The 23,483-nt window shown below is 38.5% G+C and overlaps 2 protein-coding genes across 3 annotated transcripts; one reads left to right on the top strand and one right to left on the bottom strand.

The window, feature by feature from the left end:
• Window positions 1-6,743: 6,743 nt before the first annotated feature.
• On the bottom strand, window positions 6,744-13,189 carry LOC129438858 (uncharacterized). Of its 2 annotated transcripts, none has more exons than XM_055197769.2 (4): window positions 12,508-13,189; window positions 12,347-12,418; window positions 8,416-8,556; window positions 6,744-7,684 (listed from the first exon to the last, which is right to left on the bottom strand). In XM_055197769.2, the coding sequence occupies exons 1-4, from the start codon at window positions 12,878-12,880 to the stop codon at window positions 7,164-7,166; spliced, it is 1,107 nt and encodes a 368-aa protein (XP_055053744.2). In that variant the 5' UTR covers window positions 12,881-13,189; the 3' UTR covers window positions 6,744-7,163. The 2 variants fall into 2 exon arrangements, with proteins under 2 accessions (XP_055053744.2, XP_055053737.2); XM_055197762.2 differs by having other exon boundaries at window positions 12,347-12,421; window positions 12,508-13,178.
• Window positions 13,190-20,656: 7,467 nt separating this feature from the next.
• Window positions 20,657-21,775, top strand: LOC129446320 (uncharacterized). The gene has a single exon (XM_055207302.2). The coding sequence runs from the start codon at window positions 20,722-20,724 to the stop codon at window positions 21,334-21,336; it is 615 nt and encodes a 204-aa protein (XP_055063277.1). The 5' UTR covers window positions 20,657-20,721; the 3' UTR covers window positions 21,337-21,775.
• The last annotated feature ends 1,708 nt before the right edge of the window (window positions 21,776-23,483 follow it).

Consider the following 23,483-nt stretch of genomic DNA (forward strand, 5'->3'; position numbering starts at 1 on the left):
TTATTTTAAGTGCATCCAAAAAAAATTATTGAATTAGTATACGTCTTACGTAGTCAGTTTAAAGAGCACCAATGGTCCGATTCACGGTTTTAGATTTCCTTTGGTGCGTGTATTAGTACATGTTAACGATATGCAAACGGTACAAATCCCAAAGTAAATGATGACACAAGTTATTGTCGAAGGGAGCGTCACATTTCCGGCTGACGTCAGAGGTATTCAGACCAATCACAACGTACAGAATAGCTGGCCAATCAGGGACACAGCGCTTTTCAAATCCGTGCATTTCAGTAAGAGAGTGAATTCTGGAGCTACAAAAATCTACGGTATGTGGAAAATAATGTGTTTTTTTAACCATTAACCACGCAAACACATTGTATTATACCAAATACACAAAATAACGTTGTTTTTAAGCAATGAAATAGGTGCTCTTTAAAAAAAAATCAAGGTTGTATTTTCACAGAATGTTTTTACATTATGTAGGATACTTTTATGTAGAAAACAGTAAATCACACAATGACTTTAGCTGGGTTTTCACAAACTATGTCACATTTAAGTACATTTAAAAATGGCATCTTTCTCATCCAAGAAGATATTTTGATTGATAATGATCATATACAAAAAAATGTCTTCCCTTCCCATCAGCCATTTAATGTCACACCTTTAACTGTTTAAAATGAGAAATGTCAATACAAGGACAAGACTGCATTCTTAAACGAAGCTTCAAGTTTATTTGTGTATGCAAGCTTAAAAAAGAAATCTACAGATGTATCCTACAGTTACAAATGCTCTTGTGCCATTCCCTCTCTTAGTAACCAAGTCATCTCTTGATAATAAATGTCACCTCCCACCCCAGTGATACAAAGCATGGCATCAAGGGAGCGAGAGAGCAACAGACATGCAAAAACATACACATGCAGATTAAAATTTAACTGAGTTAAACACTGACTGCTCAATGAAGGATTTTTAAAAGCTTACTAGTTGTGACTTTAAACAAGAAGATGGAACCAGCGCTTATGTTTTTAAGGGCTCACAAGGCTTCACCTTGAAGGAACGCAGAGGGGCTTAACAGGCAAGTGAATCTTTCATTCAGTCTTATATACAGTGCAGCTCAAGAAAGATTCAGTTGTGGCTTTCTAAGTGCTATAAATACTTTAAGCCATCTAATGCATATACCCATATCCTCTAGATCAGGGGTCTCCAACCTTTTTATGAGCAAGGGCTACCACAATGGATAAAACAATCTGGAGGGCTACTTTTTGATATAGTCTACTTAAAACTTTTTGTTTTACTTGTTTATTTTATTTCATTTGACTTGTTTATATGTTTTAGTATTGTTTAAAATTTTAACATACGTAAACCAAGCCAAGCTAATATAAAAAAATATGTAATGAATAAATAATACAGTTGAGACTATTAATAGAATGTGCTTTGGCGGGCACCTCACAGACTCTGTGCGGGCTACCTGGTGCCCGCGGGCACCACGTTGGTGACCCCTGCTCTAGATGTATGAAGTGTATATTTCTTTCGACCTGTGTGTCTTGGCACTGGTTGTGTCAAATATACTTTATGTGGCGGTTTCCAGGACAGGGTTTAGATTAATCCAGGAATAGGCTAGTTATATTAGGACATTTAAGTAAACAAACTGTACACAAAATACTGGTGGTGTGTATCTTAAGACAAAACAATGGCACTGATGTTGACGGTTTCAGCAGTAACAACATAAACAAGCGGCTGTTGTGGTCCGCACGTAAGTTCCGGTAAACTCCGCTAAGAAAAAATTACAACAAAGTTCTTTATGTGGGTGATTCTCACGAAACCATTGAAACACCACGGCACTAATGATTTTAGCTTTAAAATGGGTAATATAGTAACATTAAAAAGCATCAGAACTAACACAATACTGTGTTCTACCTTGCACAATGTGTGATTTCAACATAAGAATTTATAATTGTAAATTTTATCTCATTTTCTGCTGAAATTCTCATTACCGCAATGTGTCCGGCTGTGTTTGAACATGCGTTATGTTGTAATTTAATCAAATTAACATAAAAATATTAAGAAAAAAATAAATGGATGTTTTGCTAGATGACAGAAAAAATATTTACTGAATATTCATGTATAATAATAATAATGAAGAAAAATTAGAAAAATGATGTGTCCATGCCTGATGTTCTCATCCTCCGCAACACTTTTTGAGAACAGTTTAAGCCACACATACAGAATTTTAATAAAGTTTGATTTTGAGTGACCAAGCACATGGACCAGTTACTTCAAGATGGCTACCAGATAAGATAATTTTTTTTACAGTTAATTTGAAATATTGGCTTGTCAGAATGCTTACACGACATTTTGATTATCATTACCGCAACAGATGCTTATTTAATGTTAATTTAATTAATAGAAGCATAATACTTTGATTTTAAATGCATGTGCAGAATCTCCAAATTATGTTCTTTCAGGTTTGTCATGTCATTTTGAAAATATGTCAGTGTTGATGTTTTCTGACTGTTGCTGTAATGAGATTTTTTAGATTAATGTTCCCATTTACTCCAGACTTTGTTTTTCAATGTCTGGTGGGAAAAAAAGTTAATTTAAGCAATTTTTACATTTTCATGCTTGACCTTTTTAAAACCAAGTTTTCGTGAGAATCACCCATGTAGTTTATTTATATAACAAGCAAAAAAACAACAACAAATAGATTACCTAGGAAACCAAAACATTTGTTGTTTTCGACGAGGCATTTGTTCAAGAGATCAGTTTAGCAACTAGTCAGACCATTAAAAATACAAAACCGGAAGTAAAGTTCGGATCCAGATGTGTATCGCGTCAGCGCATGTGTGTTCGATGAAACCGCCTATATGTTAAGAATAGAATAGCTTTTATTGTCATTATACAACTGTACAACAAAACATTTGGCTCTCACATTAAAGTGCACAAATACATACAAAAATGTACATTTAGCAAAATGTTAATAATACGGAGAATGTAAACAGTGCAAATATCATATCTCAGTACAAAATGTTTTTTAAATAAGGGCACCTCAAACGTGTGAAATTGAGGTGTTTATTTAAGAACAAAAATGTTTAACAAAACATGATGTCAAGTGTAGTATACTACTAAATTACATATTGTACCAAAGATAATTGCATTTAAGAATTTAGAAAATATACTAAAAAACTATAATAAATGCAACAGTGGATGACAAACTTTATTTAAATGTATACATTTCGAATAAATAAGCGTTCCATTGATGTATGGTTTGTTAGGATAGGACAATATTTGGCCGTGATTTGAATATCTGGAATATGAGGGTGCATATAATCTAAATATTAAGAAAATGGCCTTGTATAAAAGTCCTTAGCAACTTGCATTCACTCACAAAAAATAAAGTTTTGATATATTTACAGTAGGAAATCTGCTAAATATCTTCATGGTACATGACCTTTATGTAATATCCTAATGATTTTTGTTATAAAATAAAAATCGATTATTTGACCCATTCAATGTATTGCTGACTACAAAAATATTTTTTTTTGTCTAGGATCACAAATGTTTTAAATCAAGTGTGCAGTCCTATTACTTTAATGCTAATACTATAGAGAGCTACATTGCTAGGCAGCTTCTCCTGTGAGTGATGGTTGGTTGCTCTGACTCTGGCCACTCGAGGGTTACTTTAAGACCGCAACACTAATGAGAAAACAGACAGCAGTCACTGCTAATAAACCTTTTATTGGAACATAATTTTGTATGTCCAAGGCTTTACTATGGAATTATCCTCACATTTGTCTGTGGTGCGTTTTCATATCGAATGCAATTTTTGTGATGTAAATCTAAGTATGTTCATTAACTAATTCACACATGTTAAATCACAATACATCTGCTGTATCTGGGCCCTGTATGTCTATTTTGGCTCAGACTGCTTTTCCACTGCAGTTTAGTATGGGTGGAATAATAGATTTTTTGTTATAGTTGCGCTGCCTCCAGATCAGGAGAAAGTAACTCATGGATAAGCCTATGAGAATGCATGGGATTCACATTTAGCAGCAGAGCCTTTGGTGGCACTGGCTGTGTGGCTGTTAAGAAGGGCAGGGATGTACGGGAGGGTCATCTGTATTATCAATAAACTTTTGTACCCTCTTTTGAAGTATAATACAACTCCCTTCCCTTGTATTTTTTATTAAACAGACTTTTATCATTAGTCTGTTAATCATTTACACATATCAGGTGGTAAATCACAAGGGTGATCTCACAAAATCCAGACTTAAAAGGTGTCCAGCATCAGATTTTTTTAAAAGCCATTGAAGCAAATTTTTTTGCACATATAAGATTAAGGTCTGAACTTACTATAACCATTATTTTTAGAGGATTTAAAACATATTTCATACAAAATTATTTACACTTTTTAGGTTAAAAAAGTATCATTGCCGCAACATGATATTACATTAAATATATGCTTTTACAAACAAATTTTTCGGTAATGAGAACTAAAAAGTTGTCTAGGTACAACTTTTATCAGGAGAGAAAAAATAAGAACTGCTTACCTGGTAGCCATCTTGAGTGTCACAGTCAATTATGTCCCTTCCAACAATTTTTTTTTTTGAAAATGTTAGTTCCTTGAGGGCTTAAACAATGATTGAAAATTGTTGTGGAGGATGAGAACATTTTTCTTGGATACATTTATATTCCTTATTATTGTCTCTATTATTTACCAATGATCACCAAATACCACGTTTTTAATTTTTTTTAATTATAATGGACACATTGTGAATAATGAAAATTTTACCATTAAATGTGGGAAAAAACTAAATTTGTTTGCATGATGTCATTTTAAACCATGTGCAAAATAGTACATGAAGAGATGTTTGTAACTGTATGCTTCTTATTTTGATACTCTACCGCGACTGGTGTGAACGCAGCATAAGAGGCGTCATGCGCGAGTGATTTCAATGTTAAATCAATGTGAAGACGCGTTGACGCGCATCTGGAGGTCTCCCGACGCGAATGAGGTGTTTAGCACGGCGCGTTAGATGCGATTCCGCCTCATTCGCACGTCTAGTTCGCTTGAATGGCACGAATTGAGCATTTCCGCGGCAAACACGCAAGTTGAAAAAATTGAACTTTGGCGGAAAAGCGTGCCGCGTTAAACAATCAGGAGCTTGCTCTAGTAGTGACGTGATTACAGAAAGCGAGCAGAGTCGCAGAAGCCCTTCCCATTACGCAAATTTCCCAGTGAATGTCTCGATGACTAGAATTTCACGCGCGAATGAAGCAAATAAACTACAAAGGGCCCTATTTTAACGATCTGAAACGCAAGTGCGAAGCGCAAAGCGCAAGTGACTTTGTGGGCGGATCTTGGGCACTGTTGCTATTTTCTCGGCGGGAGAAGTAACTCGTGCGCCATGCGCAAATCAAGAAGGGGTTGGTCTGAAGTAGGTTCATTATTCATAGGTGTGGTTTGGGCGTAACTTCAAATAAACCAATCAGAACACTATCCAACATTCCCTTTAAACGCAAGGGTGCAAGTTCCATGGCGGGTTGCTATTATTATGACGGATTTACCAGGCGCGCCAGGAGCGGTTCACAGCCGATGAGACCCACGTTCTTGTAAGAGCAGTCAAAGACAGAGAAGTTGTTTTGTATGGGGATGGGAGAAACCCGCCCAAATCAGCGTAGATTAAACAGGCGTGAGAGGAAATAGCCACAATTGTCTCAATAGCTGGCATCCCCATCGTTGCGCCAAGCGCTACAATAATGTCAGGAAACTGGGGAATCCGAAGCTTGCCAGCAGAAATTGGGCACACCGTCAAAAGGGAGATGGATCTGCCTCTACACATGACCTGATGCCAGCAGAGGACATCGCTGCGTCCACCCTCACCGCTGAAAGGGTTTGATGGCTTTGAAATCGGACGCAAGCAAGGTCCAACCCCAAAGTACACTTACAAATCAAGTTCATATACATTAAGGTTTCTTATGAAAACATTTTAATTATTATTTACATAAAATAAACGTAATACAGCCACACAACAAACTTATGAAAATATTTTAATCGTTATTTGCATGAGAATTTTTTAACGCAGCCACAATGCTCACCACTATGATTTCCCTTATCTTATGTGTTAATATTTGTTATTGTAACAATTTATGATTTGCAAAAATTTTTTTTTGAAACTGCAAAATAGCATATGGGATGGTTTGCGCCGGAACACGGCTCCTTTTTTTCGCTGAACCGCCCAGGGAGCGCAAGTTCATTCCCTAGTTTGCCGACATGCGTCTGTGGAGGGAAAAACCCGCTGTGCGCCGGTGCAAAATACGAATGATACATGCGTCACTGACAAAGTCAATTGCGCTGGGTGCAAGATAGGGCCCAAAATGTTCAAGGGGCAAACTAGACGCGATTTTGACGCTCCAAACTGGTGTTACTTTTAACGTTCACACCAGATGCGAGTTCAATGATTTGCGCGAGTAGATTACATACAAAGTCAATGCAAAGACGTGATTAGATGCGTCCTTGCGTGGGGAGATGCGAATGACGCAATATGGGCGACGCGTTTGCCACGAAAACAAGTTAAATCCCGCGAGAAATCTAGAGCGAGTAACGCGATGCCCACATTTGGTGTGTATGTAGCATAACTTTGCATTTACTTTTTTTAATCAAAATGTTTCATGACACCTCAAAAGTCTAATTTCGCAAGAATAATCCACATGCTCATCAAATATTAAATCATAGATAGTAGGAAAGTAAACATGTTTGACCAGTGTATTTTTATTCAAGAAAAACACAAAGGCAAACTTTAACCAATGTGCAAATATATGTAGTGCAATATACATAATATATACATAAGGAATATATGAATACAACAACATAAAAATGTTGGCTAAGCAAACTTTATATAATGTGCAAACATGTATATAGTATAAAACTTTTTTCTAGAGTTCACAAATTTGCATTAACCTGTATTCAAATATGATAAAGCTTATTTGGCATACCATCCGAGGGGAGGGCCCCGAGCTCAGAATTTTACCCCTAAGCTAGAGTGCTTCCCTTCTCTTTAACTGGGATAGATACCAGCTAAGAATGAGGTGATGGGGTGGATGATGGATGCGGCAAAACATGTCACGGGGCAGAATTACTTAAAAATTTTAAGTATGTAAGAGACAGGTTTTTATTCTGGCACAGAGTTATGTTCTCGCTGGCCACTTATTGCCTGCACAAGCTTCTCCATGACACCGAGGAAGGCTTGATTGGATGCGGCCATTTGTGCATTTTCCTCCTTCCTCAAGGCTGCTTCCTGCTCCCTCATTTGCCGGGCCTCATCGATTTCCATCTGGAAATGACGCTCTCTTTGAGCCCGGTTCAGTTCCTGCTGTTGACTATCAGTCGCCTGCATCTCTTTTAAAACATCAAGGTGATCCTGGTGGTGCAGGGTCCATTTCGTCTGTTCTCGCTGGCCACTCATCACCTGTACAAGCTTATCCATGATGTTGAGGAAGGCTTGATTGAACACAGCCATTTGTGCACTCTCCTCCCTCCTTAAGGCAGCTTCCTGCTCCCGCATCTCCCGGGCCTCATCGATCATCATCTGGAAATGTCGCTCTCTCAACTCCAGCAATTGAGTATCAGCCAACTGTAACTCTCTTAAAACAGCAAGATGCTTCTGATGCAGGCTCCGTTTCCGTTTCTTGCCTGGACCAAAACGAAACGCAGTTAGAAATGTGAGGGATGTTTTGACAAGCTAAAGGTTTTAATGTTTTGTTTTAGGGATGCAACGATATATCGGCCGATGATGCTTGCTATGCTTCTCAATGAATTACGGTGAAATGAAACTACATCCAAAAGCCAGAGGGCGCTCTCGTGCAGAAACTCAATATGCGCTGCAGACGAAGAACCAAACACGCGCAGCTATGACACGCAGCTCCAGGAAATGGCTTCAGGGTTTATTTATATTGCTGTTCTTCAAACCTTTTCAGGTATTTTCATGATAATAAAGAATATGTATAATGATTATGTTTGACGGGGTGTTGCTTTTTCAAATGCATGTTATAAACGCCTCAAACTAACAGTGATTTCAGATCGATAAGGACTTGAAATAGCTGTGAATAATATTGGCTGTGTGATTCAGAATAATTATCAGCCATGCATTATTAGTGTATTTATCGGTGCACTCCTATGTTGTTTTTTACTTTTTATTTTTGAGAGTACAATACAGCCAACATGATAACGTAATATCAATTTGTGACTGTGTGAACGAATCACAAATTTACAGTAGCTAGCAATAATACATTGTAATCAACAGGAATTCATGACATCCTATATTATGATAAATACATTATGATATACTATAAAGCAGTAGGTAGGCTTATTGTAGATGGTTGATAATGATTTGTAACCGTGAATGTTGTAGACATATTTCATACCAGTGCTCGCATGCTTCAGTTTAATGCTTGTCCTGGGAGGTGTTGGCGTTCGTGCTGGTGGCGACAATGCTAGCACGAGTTGGGAAGTTATGGCATCACTGCTTGGAGAAAATGCTAAAGAATCAACTGTAGGCGATGAATCTGAAACAAAAGTTTGTACGATTAGTTTGTTAAATTGTTATGCTCTAATTACAACACAAAACAAACTAGTAACAACAACTTCAGAACATAACTGACACTGACTATACACCGCATTCCAAATTATTATGCACATGCCATTTTTGTTAATTTTTGCAATACAGTCAGTAAGTTTACAAATTTTGTTTTACCCTCAACACTTATATGACAGTGTGGATGTTATTCTATTTAAATTAAATAAAAATGTCAAAAGATACTTTAAAGCAACACTAAAGAGTTTTTGCTCTTGGCTCCCCCTACAGGTTGGAAGCGGAATTGTTCATTACCACTGTCGTTAATAATTTAGCCTATCGCATCAAAGCTGGTTCTGATTGGATTGTAGGTATGCCGTAAAGCAAGTTTTTGTAGTTTTCACTCAAACTACAGGACCGCGGCCCGACGGTTGGGAATTTCTTCGGTGCGTTTTTGGCCGATAGAGGGCTGCAAAGCGAATGTGAAAGTGCCGTTCACCCTGTTTCGAATGGATGAACGACTGAAACTTTTTTGGAAACGTTATTTTAAGGTAGAAAGGTGCCGCTCTTTCTTTTGCCACTCAGTGGGCGTAACCGCAGTCCCTGTTGCGACGGTGACATCATGTGCATACCCTCTATACTTTGAAAAATATGCAAAATATACTGTTCCAAATTATTATGCAGAATGCACTTTAACCACATTGATAAAATGGATTATGATGATTCAAAAACAGATATCTGTCAAATGTGTTGCATTGTCCAAAAAACAAACAAGTGTAAAATAAATAATGTATTTACACAAATTACATAATAATATATGAGCATATCTTTGACATGGCTTTAACTCTCCTATTCATTAAACTTTTAAGTATACAAGTCTAGGTTTTGTCTTTATTTCACTTGAAGACGCTAGTATTGCATCCCTAAGTTGATGTTTCGAATTATAGTGCTGTCCACTTCACAGATCTTTCATTCAATGATGCTCCACTGGCTCTTAATAGGACTTAGGTCAGAGGATGATGGAGGTCACACAATGATTTCTTTCTTATTTTATGCCCATATTAATTAAAATAGTCAGTGGGGCTTTTGCAGCATGGTATGGTGTATTATCCTCGAAAAAAGTACATTTATTTATTTCAGAAGACATGATTCCCTTTATATCCCATCTTTTATGAACTTTACATATCTTCTAGATGTCCTTTTGACCCCCTCAGGTACCCTAAAGGGACCCTACCATCTTACTTCCCAATATTCCAGCCCAAATCATTACTCTGCCACCTCTCCTTAATGTTACAGTCTTGTTTGAACATAGTGGCTATTCACCCACAATCGAGAATGACATTCATCTATACTATTCAGTGTATTATGGCATGTCACTGAATAAAACTGTGTGAAAATAGTCTTGTTTTCTGAGCTCACAGCAAATGCTTAATTTGTGCAAGTTTTGGTTTGGGGGAGAAATACGGCTTTATGCACTAAAGGGGTATTAAAGGGGTTCTTTGGATTTCAGAGACACCAGCAAGTTTAAATACATGTTTGCTTCTAACGGTGGCTTTTTTGCTGCCTTTTCCTAATATTTTCCTAAAACAATTAAAAAGCATTTATATAGTCAAATCTTTCTGTAGTGTGAATCACTCATAAATCTTATAATAGTTCAATTATTTATGTTTAGATACACCAAATATAAATTGAAAAGTAACTAGCTTTCCTAAGATAATGCACACTTTTTTGTCTTTAGAAAGATTTTTATTCCAATATTGTAGGAAAACTACAACTTCCTTAATAATTTGGAACAGCAAGTTTTTAAAAGTATTAAAGTATCTTTTGACATTCTTATTTCATTTAAATAGAATATAAGTGTTGAGGGTAAAATAACATTTGTAAACTTACTGACTGTATTGGAAAAAAGTGCATAATAATTGGAACGCGGTGTATAAACAATAAGTTAGCACAATAGCTGTTAGCACAAGCCCGTAGGCAGGGGGGGTTCGGGTGGTTCGAACGAACCCCCCCTCACTGCCAAAAGGTCCAGAATTTAAGTCGTTTTTTCGCGTGATTATTGTCATCATTGTTTTAATCAATGCTTCTGACAAATATTCTGTGTTCCTGACACATTATTGAAGCTGGACGCATGACCGTACTCACCATTGAGGTCCACGAGGTCCGGATTTCGGTCATTTTCTGACGCTCGTTTTATTTGACTCAATGCTCAGTGCTCGTTTGACTTCTGGCTGCACTGCGCAGACCGATCGGCATGTGACGTCTTAGCACCGCGAGACCGATTCAATAGTAAATGACTCAGTATGCTTTTAAATAGATCTCGCGGTAGTGTGATGTCACATGCCAACAGGTCTGAGCTGCACCCCATTAAGTAAGATAAAGTCAAAATTATTCCGAGATGACCAATCAAACCAGGCAGACAAAGGTGCAACACAGGGATCAGATGCGCCTTTAGTGGATGTGCAAGAAAGATGTAAGTAATCAAACGCTGACTATTATACAGCCGTTTAATGACCAGAAATATGAAACGCAGTGATGGTCAAGGTGACAAGACAAGAAACATTACTGCAGCTGAGCCACATGAATGTCCAAATTTAATGCGCTGCTTTAACTCCCTCCAGTAATTTACTTCCCGTTATTCAGCGTGTTTATTAACAAAATTCAATGCCACTCTTTAATTCTTTAAGATATCTTTTTTACTGTATGATTAGATTCACTGTTGAACTTGAAAACGGAAAACGCGACGCATCACGTGCGCGGTACAACGCTTCACCCACCGGTAATGCGCGTGCACGGAGTTTAAATGGGCGCACGTTCATCTTTTGGCTTAAACATTTTATTGCATTCGGTCTTAAAGCCCAATAAATAACTTACTTGTAACTTCTTCCTGTAGTGTTGAGCCGTTGAGCTCTGCTATTAAAAGTAAGTTTAAGGTTTATCGTGGAATTTTGATTTTCTGAACAACTTTTACTAAAGTTACTGCAGTTAACAAGAAGCCTTTTGCTTAATTAACAGACAGTAAATCAGATGTGAGAAGTTTCAAATTAAGGCTTGCATTATGTTTACATCTTACACAGTTAGTAAAATGCATGCAGGGCAAGAATAATATTTATCTAATGTGGTAATGTGAAGTAAACGTAGATTCATGTATGCTTTTTTTAATAATCACAGTTTTCTTTCATGGGATATGGACCCCCTAAAGTAGCCTCGGCCGACCCATTTATAAAATTCAAGTTCCCTGCATTACTGATGTTGTATTTAAGCATAAAAAAGTGTATAATAATAGGGTGTGTATATTTTGAATTAATTTAATAAACGAATTATTGATAGCCTTTAGTTAATTCACTAAAATGATCCTATATTCAGTAAGCCTATGTTTACTTTACTGACAACCCAGTGTGCCCAGGATGGTAAAATAATTATTACAATGTATTCCTAATGACCAACACAAATCTTCTGCATACTGACATGGTTTGAAATCTATAGTTATTTGATTCTTTGGTTTTCAGAGTTTTTTTTTAAATTCATATATGTAGAGCAGAGAAATTAGATTTTTTCCTGTGGTGCATGACCTAGAAAAATACATATATGGACCTCGGTATTTATAAAATCCTGCGTACGGCCCTGCTCATAATTAAATACAAATGGAGGAGGAAAACTGCAAAAAAGGTCCACTTTTTGAAAAAAAGAACCCCCCCTTTCAATAGGCTGGCTACGGACCTGTAGCAGTATTCTGCAGCCATTGTCATACAGTCATGTTAAGTTCTGATTTCATTTCATACCTGTGCTGACATGCTCCAGTTTAATGCTTGTCTTGGGGGTTGTTGGTGTTTGCGGTCGTGCTGGTGGGGACGCTGCTGGGGTTTACACAAACAGGGATAAATGTTAGACGTATCTTTCCAGTAGATTGTCAATAAAATACAGTTAACATAACACAACGTACCCTCCTCCTTCTTCACCGTGTTCTCCAAGACCGCCGTGAATGAGTCCAGGTCCATGGCACCCTCCCTCTCATCGCTCCTCGGTCTACTTCCGTAGATAGCGTCCATTTGGTCGAACCACTTCCACGTTTTTTTGTTCGAAGTACTCCGGCTGTTGTGGTCCTTTATGGTTCTGTAGTGGCATCTTAGTTTTTTTAACTTTTCCCTACACTGATTGTGTGTACGCTGGTAGCCGTGTGCAACCAAGAGCTGAGCGACTTCCTTGAAAACTCTTTCATTCCGCGTCGCCCCAGTTAGCTCTCGCTGGATCCGCTCCTTTGTCAACAACGAGAGGAACGTCTGTATCTCGTCTACTGACCACCAAGATACAGCCATTTAAAATCCGTCCAAACAAACGATACTGCGGTTGCTAAATATTTTCGTATTTGAATCTTGCGGGTGTGTGGTGTCGCAAATTCAATGACGCTTGTAGTGACAATTCTTCTTGACCAATCAGTGATCTGCAATGTTACACGTCACATTCTAGTATCGGTACGGTGAGCACATTCGCAAGCGATAAGCATATTATAACATTTTACGATTAACTAAGAATAATAGTCTACTTTATAATTGTTAATAATCTGAAATAAGACCGTCTTGATGACGTATGCAGCATACAAACGCGACCTACGGATTGAAAAACGGTCTCGATCAGTTGTGGCTAGAAGGGATACAGCTACGGCCGAAATCTCGCCGGATAAGCGCATAGCGTTGTTTACACCCAAATACTACCCCAAAACCTAAAGGATCGTGCCCACCAACGCGTTTAAACGCACCATAAGGGAGCGTGCACACCACAGCAGTTAAATGCGCCTGAAAACGCCAGGTGCTCACCAGCTTTTTCAGCTGAATGCTTTGGTTGCTATGATATGGCGCTTTTCCATTGCATAGTACCCTAAGGTGACCAGATTTTTAAAATGAAAACCGGGGACATTTCCTAGTTCAATGGTCAAAATATCATTAAAATATAATTTGTTGTTATCTATGAATTAAAAAATGGGGACAACCCATTTTTGAAAGTTTGCTTCTTTTTATTTGTTGTGGGTTCACTGCAAAAAATGATTGATTGACTGACTGACTTACTTCTTACTTAATAGTATTTTTGTCTTGTTTTTAGTACAAATATCTAAAAATTATTAAATCAAAATGCATTTTCTTGATAAGCGAAATCCCCTAACAAAGAAATCTAGCTTTAAGACAAAAATAATAAATTGACGTGAATTTGTGCTTAAAACATGCAAAAAATCTGCCAATGGTAAGACATAAGACATTTTTTTTTAATTAAGTGTTGGCAGATTTTATTGCTTGTTTTAAGCACAAATTTGATATTTTTGGTCTAAAAACTAGACTTATTTTCTTAGGTAATTTTGCTCATCAAGAAAATGCATCCTGATTTAAGAATTTTTAATATTTCTACTGAAAACAATTTTTTTATACAAGGCACAGAGACATACTTCATCAAACATTACACTACTTCAGCTGAGTTCATAGCATTGTAAACGTGAAGAACAGATGAAATAATGCAAAATGTAAAATATTTATTGTTAGTGAATCATAGTAAATTCTTCTTCGCTAAAGCAGCTCGCAGCCCCTTCTGCTGGTGAGAATAATCATTACATGATTGCTCCTGTCTGGGACTCCAAAGACTAAATGTTGAACGGGTTTTTCAGTATATTTGCTGGTTGTTTTGGACGTGCTGTAAAACAGGGACATTTCCGTTGACAGCTCCAGTCGAGGACAAAACACCAAAAACGTAGCCTGACGTTGTCATACTCAATTCTAGTCAGAATTTGAGTCTGATACCGCTCCATTGAGCTAAAATTATGAGGCGTGTCTCAACCGAAAAATGCCTCTGCACTCAATTGGATAGACATACGACCAATCAGAGCAACGGAGTGTGTGATGTTGAAATGGCGTCTTTAGCAGCCTGACCGAACTGCTACTAATTTCGCTACAATGATACTAACATCATTGTAATTATACTAAGTCTGAGTTAGCGAAGGTACATCAACACCTACTATGTTTACAACATTTCATTTATATCACAACATTAAGTATTTACTAAGTCATACAGTAAGACTTTCTCTTACCATTTGTACGTTAGGTGAACTTCATCCACGACGATAGCTATACGTTGGCTTGAAAAATATCGGAGCCTAGCATGTCCCTCCACTTATTCAGCAGTCACGATTCCAGGCTTCCGAAAAGAAGCTGGCAACGGCCGCTAATTATATCCATCTCGTCGTGCACGCCGAGTTGCATCGCCGTGATACCCCTTTCAGTTGCTTCTTTAACTTTGTCCTCCATAGTAAGGACGGCGAAAACATAAACAAATGCCTTGCTCGCGTTTCTCTGTTCCTCTTTTTAAATCAATGCTCTGTTGATATCTTTTAGAACAGACTCAATGTCAGAATCCACACATCTGAATTCACCAGCGGCAGCCATTTCATTGTAAACAGATTGAACACACGCGCTCTTTGGTGACGTGGTTGATACGTTACTGTTCATGATCATCTGTCCATCATCGTATAAAGCCCGCCCTCACAATTTGATTCGTCGGGCGGTTTTGGTATTCGCATAGTAGCTCCTCAACGGTGAGTCCCCAGACCGATCTTCCCCCGTTTTTCAAATTGTGGTGGGCGGGGCTAAGATCGGCTACCAAAAACGGGACTGTCGCCAGAAAACGGGGACGTCTGGTCACCTTACCCTACAGCTCACGTTGTGTCAGCTTACTTCACTTTGGCTGCGTCAGCTTTTCACTCGAGTTTAATATCACTTCAGAGTGGGGGGGATTATAGGTGTGACATTATATTTGCGCTGCCTACTGTGAGAGCATCATTGGAACTCTATACATCCCTGCGCGTTGCAAATGTGTCGCCACAAACCGCAAGCCTGGAAAAAACAAGTATGGTGTTCCCGATTCTCAACCTGTGGATGTTTTTCGCCGATTAAAGGGAGTTTGGGAACTTACATCAAAGCCCAGATAACAACAGGTTTGCTCGAGACAGAGCACAAACCTTCATGCTAATCTTGCGTTTAGCATAATGCTTGTCACGATTCTCTCAGACTAATCAGTAATCTACAGTGTTTTCACATCACATTTTAGTATCAGCTCAGCTCGCTTGGAACCCCAACCGAGGTTGTGCTAAAAAAAGTATCGGGTACTACGTACTGTACCCAGTGAAAAAACGCCCCCGAAGTAAGATGACCTGACCCAAACCTTGGGGTACTGTGCAATGGAAAAGCGCCAATAGAGGCTGTTTACACTTGGTATTAAGATGTGTTTTTCGTTAATCGGATCACAAGTGGACGACGCTAAAGACAGGTGTAAACCGTGTTCAAAACATTTTGATCTTGTCCACTTTCGACCACATTCAGAGGTAGTCGAAAACACTTTCAACCGGATTGCTTTTGAAGTTTAAACGTGCATGTGGTCGAATGTGTTTGAGCAGCCACACGAGACTGCCTATTTATCTAATCTGAGGCACTGCCACTGAGCACAATGTTTTACATCTTTTCTGACTTCTAGCACGAACACACAGTGTACAGGATTATCTTTAGGCTTACGTTGAGAAACCTAAAGCGTCTGTTCTCCACGTCTTTTATTCGTTTCATTTTGCGAACATGTGAAAGTTGCTCAATTTTATTTATCAATTGTGCTGATATATCAGTATACATATATACATGTGCAAAACTCTGTGGAGCATGTTTACTAACAATACAAGCAGCAGACTCTGACATAATATAAGTTTGCGTCAAAACTCATCTTTTCTCCAGCTTACGTTTAAATGAAAGCAAAGGTCTCGTCCACAGTCTCCACAGACCCCCCCCCCCCCTTCAAAGTAATAAAGCCAGAAGTGGTCGAAAGTGGACAAAAGAGACAGATTTAAATACCAGGTGTAAACAGAATGTGTCTTTCTCGTCCACTTGTAATCCGACCGACGAAAACACATCAAAATACTAAGTGTAAACAGCCCCATACTTCTGCTTTGTTTATCAGTCGTTGGACGATGCACCGGTTGGTTGTTGTGATATTTGTACCACCCCTCCTCCACTGTGTTTGGGGGGCAGAGTGGAAAGTGACATTGACAAGCTGAGCGTATTACCCAAAGTTTAACATTTTTCAACTCTCGGCGCTAAGTGCGGAACAAACGCAGAGCGCTGGCACGGACAAAACCCGCCAGCTGCTACCGTTTTTGAAATTTAAAAAAAAAATTATACGGCAACTTTAAAAAAAAGATTTACATCATAAAAACATGTTTTCATTTTAAATTAGGCCTATAGACGGTTTCATCTGACTCACGTGCGGTGACGCAATTACGCGTTTGGTCAAAACTAGTTGCTAAACTGAACTCTTGAACAAATACCTTGTCAAAAATAACAAATGTTTTGGTTTCCAATCTACGTGTTGTTTATTTTGCTTGTTATATAAATAAACTACTTTAAAAAGACTTTGTTATTTATTCTTAGCGGAGTTTACCGGAAGTTACGTGTTGACCACAAAAGCCGCTTGTTTATGTTGTTACTGCTGAAACTGTACTGTTAAAACTCATACAAGTTGTCTGCCTGCAGCATTGTGAGTGATGACAGCAAAAGCATGTTTTGGTAACACATTCAGATAAGGTTCCATTTGTTAACTTTAATAGTGAATAAATCTTCTACAGCATTTTATAATGGTCACCTCACTTTATGCTGGTACATCTATCCCAGTTAAAGAGGGGGGAGTACTCTGGGTTTCGGGCTAATATTATGTGCTGGGCGCCCTTCCCTTTGAACAGTAAATATGCAATAAATATGCTTTATTATCCTATCTATTACATGTTAATGGGAACTCGTGAAGTAATAATGTCATCACGCACAGGTCATTTAGCAATGTCACAACGTCATTTAGCAACAAAACAACCTGCCTTTAGCAACTTCCCCTGAGATATATTTGGCAACACTGATCGCATCACGAGTGGATGAGAGAGACATGTCCCGTTCACACCTGGTGTTTTAATCCGTCTATTTTGTATACTTTCGATGGCTTCTGTCCTGATTACTTTATTTTTTATAATTGAAATCTTTATTTATTTTTAAAATGTTTAACAAAACAAAACTAAACACCCACAAGAAAGAAACGACATCAGCTTCCAAACACATAATTAATTTACATTTGCATTTGGGGCCCATTATCAGTAACCGTTACACGCTGACATAAAATGATACAATAAAATCAAACTATAAAGTGCCTATTCATATTTCTGTCTTGATTACTTTTGAGGGGATGGTCTATGGTCTAACTTGAAAACGTATAACTTTTCTAATACTTTCAACAGTTTTTGACTTTTTAATTTTCTTTTATTTTAATATTTTTTTACAGGTTTTTATGTAGGTCTTACTAATGATAAGCTCTGGCTTATGTAAAAGACTTTGGTAAACACTAGGGGGCGGTTTCCCGTACAGGGATTTGCATTAGCCTGGACTAGGCCTTAGTTTAATCAGGAAATATAACTAATTTGAACAAACATGCCTTACTAAAAACATTACTTGTGTGCATTTTGAGGAAAAACAAAGGGCACTGATGTATTTTAAGATTTGCTTGTATGCATTTTGAGGAAAAACAAATGGCACTGATGTATTTTAAGATTTGCTAGTGCAAGTTGTTTTTATTTTAGTCAAGGACTAGTCTAATACCTTACAAAACAAAAATGTACTGTATTATATGGACGAGTCCCTCTGCTTCCATTAAACTTGAGCCGGAGAAAGAACATGTTTAAATTGCTGTGCACTCTAATAGAGGGTTCACACCAAACGCTGTAGAGGCGGCAAGCGCAAGTGATTTACATTTTAAGTCAATGAAAAGATGCAAATTGAGCGTTGGTGCGGGAAACGCGCGAGTTGAAAAATCTGAACTTTGGCGGATTTCCGTGCCACATTAACCAATCAGGACCTTGCTGTAGTAGTGACGTGATTACAGGAAGCGAGCAGAGTCTCAGCGGAGTCGCAGAAGCCCCTCCCATGATGCCAATTTCCACGTAAATGTCTCACATGACTAGAATTTCACACACAAATGAAGCGAGTAAACTCAAATGTTCAAGCGTCCAGCGTTTTGGCCACCTCTACCGCGACTGGTAGGAATGCACCATAACCGTGGGTTCACACCAGCCGAGGTGTCAAATTCCCATCTACGGCGTCTAGTTTGTTAATTGAACATTTTGTTTACTCGCTTCATTCACGCGTGAAATTGTAGTCATCGAGACATTCACGCGGAAATTCGCGTCATGGGAGGGGCTTCTGTGACTCCGCTCGCTTCCTGTAATTACGTCACTACTAGAGCAAGCTCCTGATTGGTTAACGTGGTTCAAAGTTAAAATTTTTCAACTTGCGCAGTTGCCACGTCAACGTTCAATTCACGTGCGAATGAGGCGCAATTGCATCTGTCGCGCCGTGCTAAACACCTTATTTGCGCCGCGAAACCTCCAGACGCGCATAAACGCGTCTTTACATTGACTTAACAGAAGCTCCTCCCATGACTCGCATTTCCACGTGAATGTCTCAATGACTAGAATTTCATGTGCGGCTTTAACGCTTGAATGAAGCAAGTAAACTCAAAATGTTCGAGCAGCAAACTAAATGCGGTAGGTGCGAATTTGACGTCTCAAACGCGGCTGGTGTGAACCCACAGTAATATTGTGTCAGCTTACTGCTGCTTCTGTTTGTTGTTGATCATGCGGCACAGCGTTTTGTACATGTAAGTAAGGGGTTACTCTGATATTTCAGAACAATTGATAAAATAATTTTGCTCAGCTTTTACATGTTTGCAAACTGAAACAAAAATGAAATAGGCGGAGAGCAGGCGGTCTTTTGTTGCTGTTTAAGCACTCGATCGCATGAGCATCTACACCACAATGAGCGAATGCGTTTTCGACTACCTCTAAATGTGATCAAAAGTGGACGAACTTAAACGTTTTGCATCCTGTTTACACTTGTAGGTGCTGTTTACACCTGGAATTAAACTGCGCTGAGCACATTTGACCCCCAAAGCCTTGTTCATTTGACTAGTGGCCATTCCTGGGTTCGTTTGCATGGAGATTTGAAGTTTGAAAACAACTCGTTGAAAACAACTTAAATATACTTTAATATACCTAATATAACTGCCCTAATATAACTAAAGCCTAGTCCTGGCTTAATCTAAACCCTGTCCGAATTTGCTTGAGTTGTTAGTAAACATGCTGCACAACATTTTGTACATATGTAAGGGCTTTCTCAGATATTTCAGAGCAATTTATCAAATAAGTTTGCACAACTTTAACACACTCACAAAGTGAAAGATTTTTTGATTATACAGCCATTGATTTGCCTTCTGTCCATTAGGAAACGCTTCAACCAAATAAGCCTATACAGCCATTAAGTATTTTTGTCATACACTTATGTTTTGGTTGTGAAGGTCTTTTTCATTTCAACTTGTGTAAATGTGGTGGCATAAAGTTGTACCATATGAACCATAGACACGCTCCTTACTGCTGATTGGCTATAAGTGTGTTTTGGTAGTCGGCCCGTCTCCTTTTCTAAAGCGTTTTTCAAACATTGTGCACTCCGCCTTTAATATAATGAATATGTAAAGATGATTCATTTAGAACAGGGGTTTCCAAACTGGGGCCCATGGAGCTCCCCAGAAAATTTCAGAGGAAAAATTGTTTAGGTATTTGCTTTCTATCTGTGTTTTCATTATTCAATATGCAATATATCCTTAAAAGCTGCTATATGACACAAAATATATAGTTACAGTCGTTGCAGTAAAAATAAATTGAATTGAAAATGTTTTTCTACAGGTTCATACATCCACCATTATTAACTGTAGGCAGTTATATTTGTTATAGGCCTACCTAAAAATATATCAATTGTAAGGGGTCCCTTACAATGGTTCATCATATTTGGGGGTTCGAAACGTTATACATATACACAGGAAATCCAAGTGCTTGTTAAGTAATTTTTGTCAATCCCACTTCTCATGTAAAAACTATATAAACTAGATAAGGGACCCTCTTATCAAACAGCTTTGTAGTTAAAAAAAGCTAAACAGTATCTTGTATAGCTCTTACACTAAAACAGTATCTTTTATCTAGGTGAATTCAGAAGAGGAAGACTTGGCAAGCCACATATCCTCTGTCTTTGCAACCATCAAATCCTTCATCATGTCAGAGACTCTTCCCACTCCTGCACAAGCCGAGGTGTCCAACACTACAGAATCTCCAGAAGTGGAATGCCCAGTCTGCTATCAGGAGTATGACCAGGACTCCAAACTCCCGCGCATGCTGGAATGCCTTCATGTCTTCTGCACAGAGTGTCTTCGCAAAATCCAGCTAACTCCTCTGCACCCTCCGGACCCCAACAGCACCCCCTCAATCTCGTGTCCCCTCTGCCGTCACTCCACCCCACTGCTAGGTGGCGATGCACACTCACTTCCCTGCAACTCACGGATTCTCTCCCAACTCCCTCCAATAGCATTCCGTCTGCCTGTCTCAGTTTCTGCCCGGATGGCCACGGTGACCCAACGGGTAGTGCTGTCTGTGGGCGAGAGAGATACCCGCTTCATAATCTTGCCCACTGTTAGTTTAAGGGTAGAGCAGATGGGTGAAGGTACAGAAAGGGTACAGCCGCCTGAGTTGCTGCATCAAGAGATGGAAGCTCTTAGGAAACACAAGAAGACATTGATGTGTGTTCAGATGTTTGCTGTCATTTTCTGGATTATGTTTGTGTTGACTTGTGTTGTTGGGGTTGTGTTTGGGCCAAGTATCTTTCATAATTAGGAGTTGAAGGACATGAACGTATATCCTTTATAAATGCATAAATATGTTTTATAGTTAATGCAGTTAACTACGTCTGTGGTAACTCTATTAGGGACACCTTGGGACCAATGGGTAACATGCAGAAGTTTAGAAAAGTCGTGAAATGTCTACAGTTACAGTTATACCATATGTGTGGCCTAAAGGTGTCCAAATACTTTCGGACTATGTGAATTTATTATGATTTCCCTGCTGTTTATGTGAATATTTATCCATTTGTTTAGTAAATAAAGGGCATTATTCTCTCAAGATGTATGTGCCTTGTCAACAGTGGCCAAAACTAATGTATTTTTTAAATAAATAGTCTAAGGCAGAGGTTCTCAACTTTGGCCCTCGAGATCCACTTTCCTGAGTTTAGTACTAACCCTAATCAAACTCACCTGCCTGCAATTTTCTGGTATTCCTGAAGACCTTGATTACCTTGCTCAGGTGTGTTTGATCAGGACTGAAGTTAAAGGCCACATTGGCTATGTTTACATGCACAAAATTTTGTAAATCCGATTGAATTTAATATGATTGAAGGTTACGATGATACAGTTTACATGCACCCTAAACATTGCAATCTGATTAAAATGTTTGTTTATATGTACATTCTGTAGAATCCGAACCAAACATCTGCGCAAGCGCACAGCCAGGGTTGCCAGATTCGCATATCAGAACCATCCCAAATGGACATTCAAAACTATCCCAAAAGCATCCCAATGACTATTCACAGCCCAAATACCAATAACTAATGAACGAAATACTTTCATCTTCAACCCGCAGAAAAAAAACTGTTGGAAACCGTTTAAAAAGTAGCTCAAATCTAAACTTGATAAAAAGCAGAGGACTTGGCAACGCTACGCTGCGGACACCATCTCTCGTCGAGTTCAAGGCAGGCTTTATCTCTGGATTAAAGTCAAAGTGCAGTTGAAGAAAGTTGTTCTTAAGAAGTTTTCAGATATGAAAACACACTTTTTAAAAGTTACAACGCTATTTTATTGCTTTAAGTAGCCTAATGTTTTAAAAGTACACATAAACGCGGCAGAATATACATCGCGTTACCCCTTACCTTAATAATGCGTGATGCCACTATACCTTGCTATTGCGTGTTTCTGTGACGAGAATCATGTGATATAAGAGTTCAATATAAGACGTGAACTTGAGAACATTTTTGCATCCGATTGAGAAAATACTACGACTCACGCATTTATAAGCATACTTTTCTCCTGGGGATCGGATCATAGATCGGAGTACACTACCCCCTTCAGTACGATCCAAATTTGCATCCGATCGTCCTCAATCGTATTGATTAAGGTGTTTACATGAAGGCTTTTCAATACGATTGAGCTATCAATACGATTGCAAACGGATTATTTGGTTGCACGTACACATAGCCGGGTATTTAGAGAAATGAATATTTCCCCGCCACTGTTTTCAATAATACTTGCACACAACATAGTTTCAAAAAAACGTATAATTTACATCAAAATGCATAAATACACTGCGCCATAATAACTATGCCAAACATATGGGCAGCAGTGTAGGGAGAGGAATAAAGCCAGGCAAGCCAATCAAAATGCTCAACAACAACGAATAACACGACCGACTTCCTGTTCCTTTCATAGGGCGCTCACATGACATCAAGCATTTTCTGGCGCATAAAGTGACGTTTCAGAACCTAAAACCCCGTTTCTCCCAGTTGACACGGCAACACATAACCGGGGTTATCAGAAATCTCCACTTTGGCCGAAGGTTTTAGAAATAATCTGCGATAAAAACTAGGGCTGGGTATCGATTCAGATGTTCGAGATCGATTCAATTTCGATTCACAAGCTATCAAATCGATTGGATTTCGATTCTCGATTCAATTCCAATTCTCGGGCCAATTTTTATACTCGATTTTTCGATTCCACTCAATGAATATAGATTATATAAAATATTATATTATATTAGAATATATTAGAATAAAGACTGAATGAATGAATGAATGACAGGCTCGCCTCTCGCTCCTTGGTAACATCGCGCAAGGAAAAAAAGAGAGTGCTGAAGACTAGTGATTAGATTAACGTTAATGTTACGTTCAATGTTTGCGGAAATAAATATGGGGAAAAACGAATTTGTGGGTTTTA

The sequence above is a fragment of the Misgurnus anguillicaudatus genome, chromosome 21 (assembly GCF_027580225.2).
Source record: "Misgurnus anguillicaudatus chromosome 21, ASM2758022v2, whole genome shotgun sequence".
Lineage (NCBI taxonomy): Eukaryota > Metazoa > Chordata > Actinopteri > Cypriniformes > Cobitidae > Misgurnus > Misgurnus anguillicaudatus.

What these genes read in the sequence shown, in the direction of transcription:
- LOC129438858 (XM_055197762.2), bottom strand. Translation starts at nt 12,880, where the DNA reads ATGGCTGTATCTTGGTGGTCAGTAGACGAGATACAGACGTTCCTCTCG. An exon ending in ACTGGAGCATGTCAGCACAG is followed by an intron (nt 8,557 to 12,346) that starts GTATGAAATGAA and finishes CTTTTGTTTCAG; the next exon opens with ATTCATCGCCTACAGTTGAT. An exon ending in ACTGAAGCATGCGAGCACTG is followed by an intron (nt 7,685 to 8,415) that starts GTATGAAATATG and finishes GTTTTGGTCCAG; the next exon opens with GCAAGAAACGGAAACGGAGC.
- LOC129446320 (XM_055207302.2), top strand. Translation starts at nt 20,722, where the DNA reads ATGTCAGAGACTCTTCCCACTCCTGCACAAGCCGAGGTGTCCAACACT.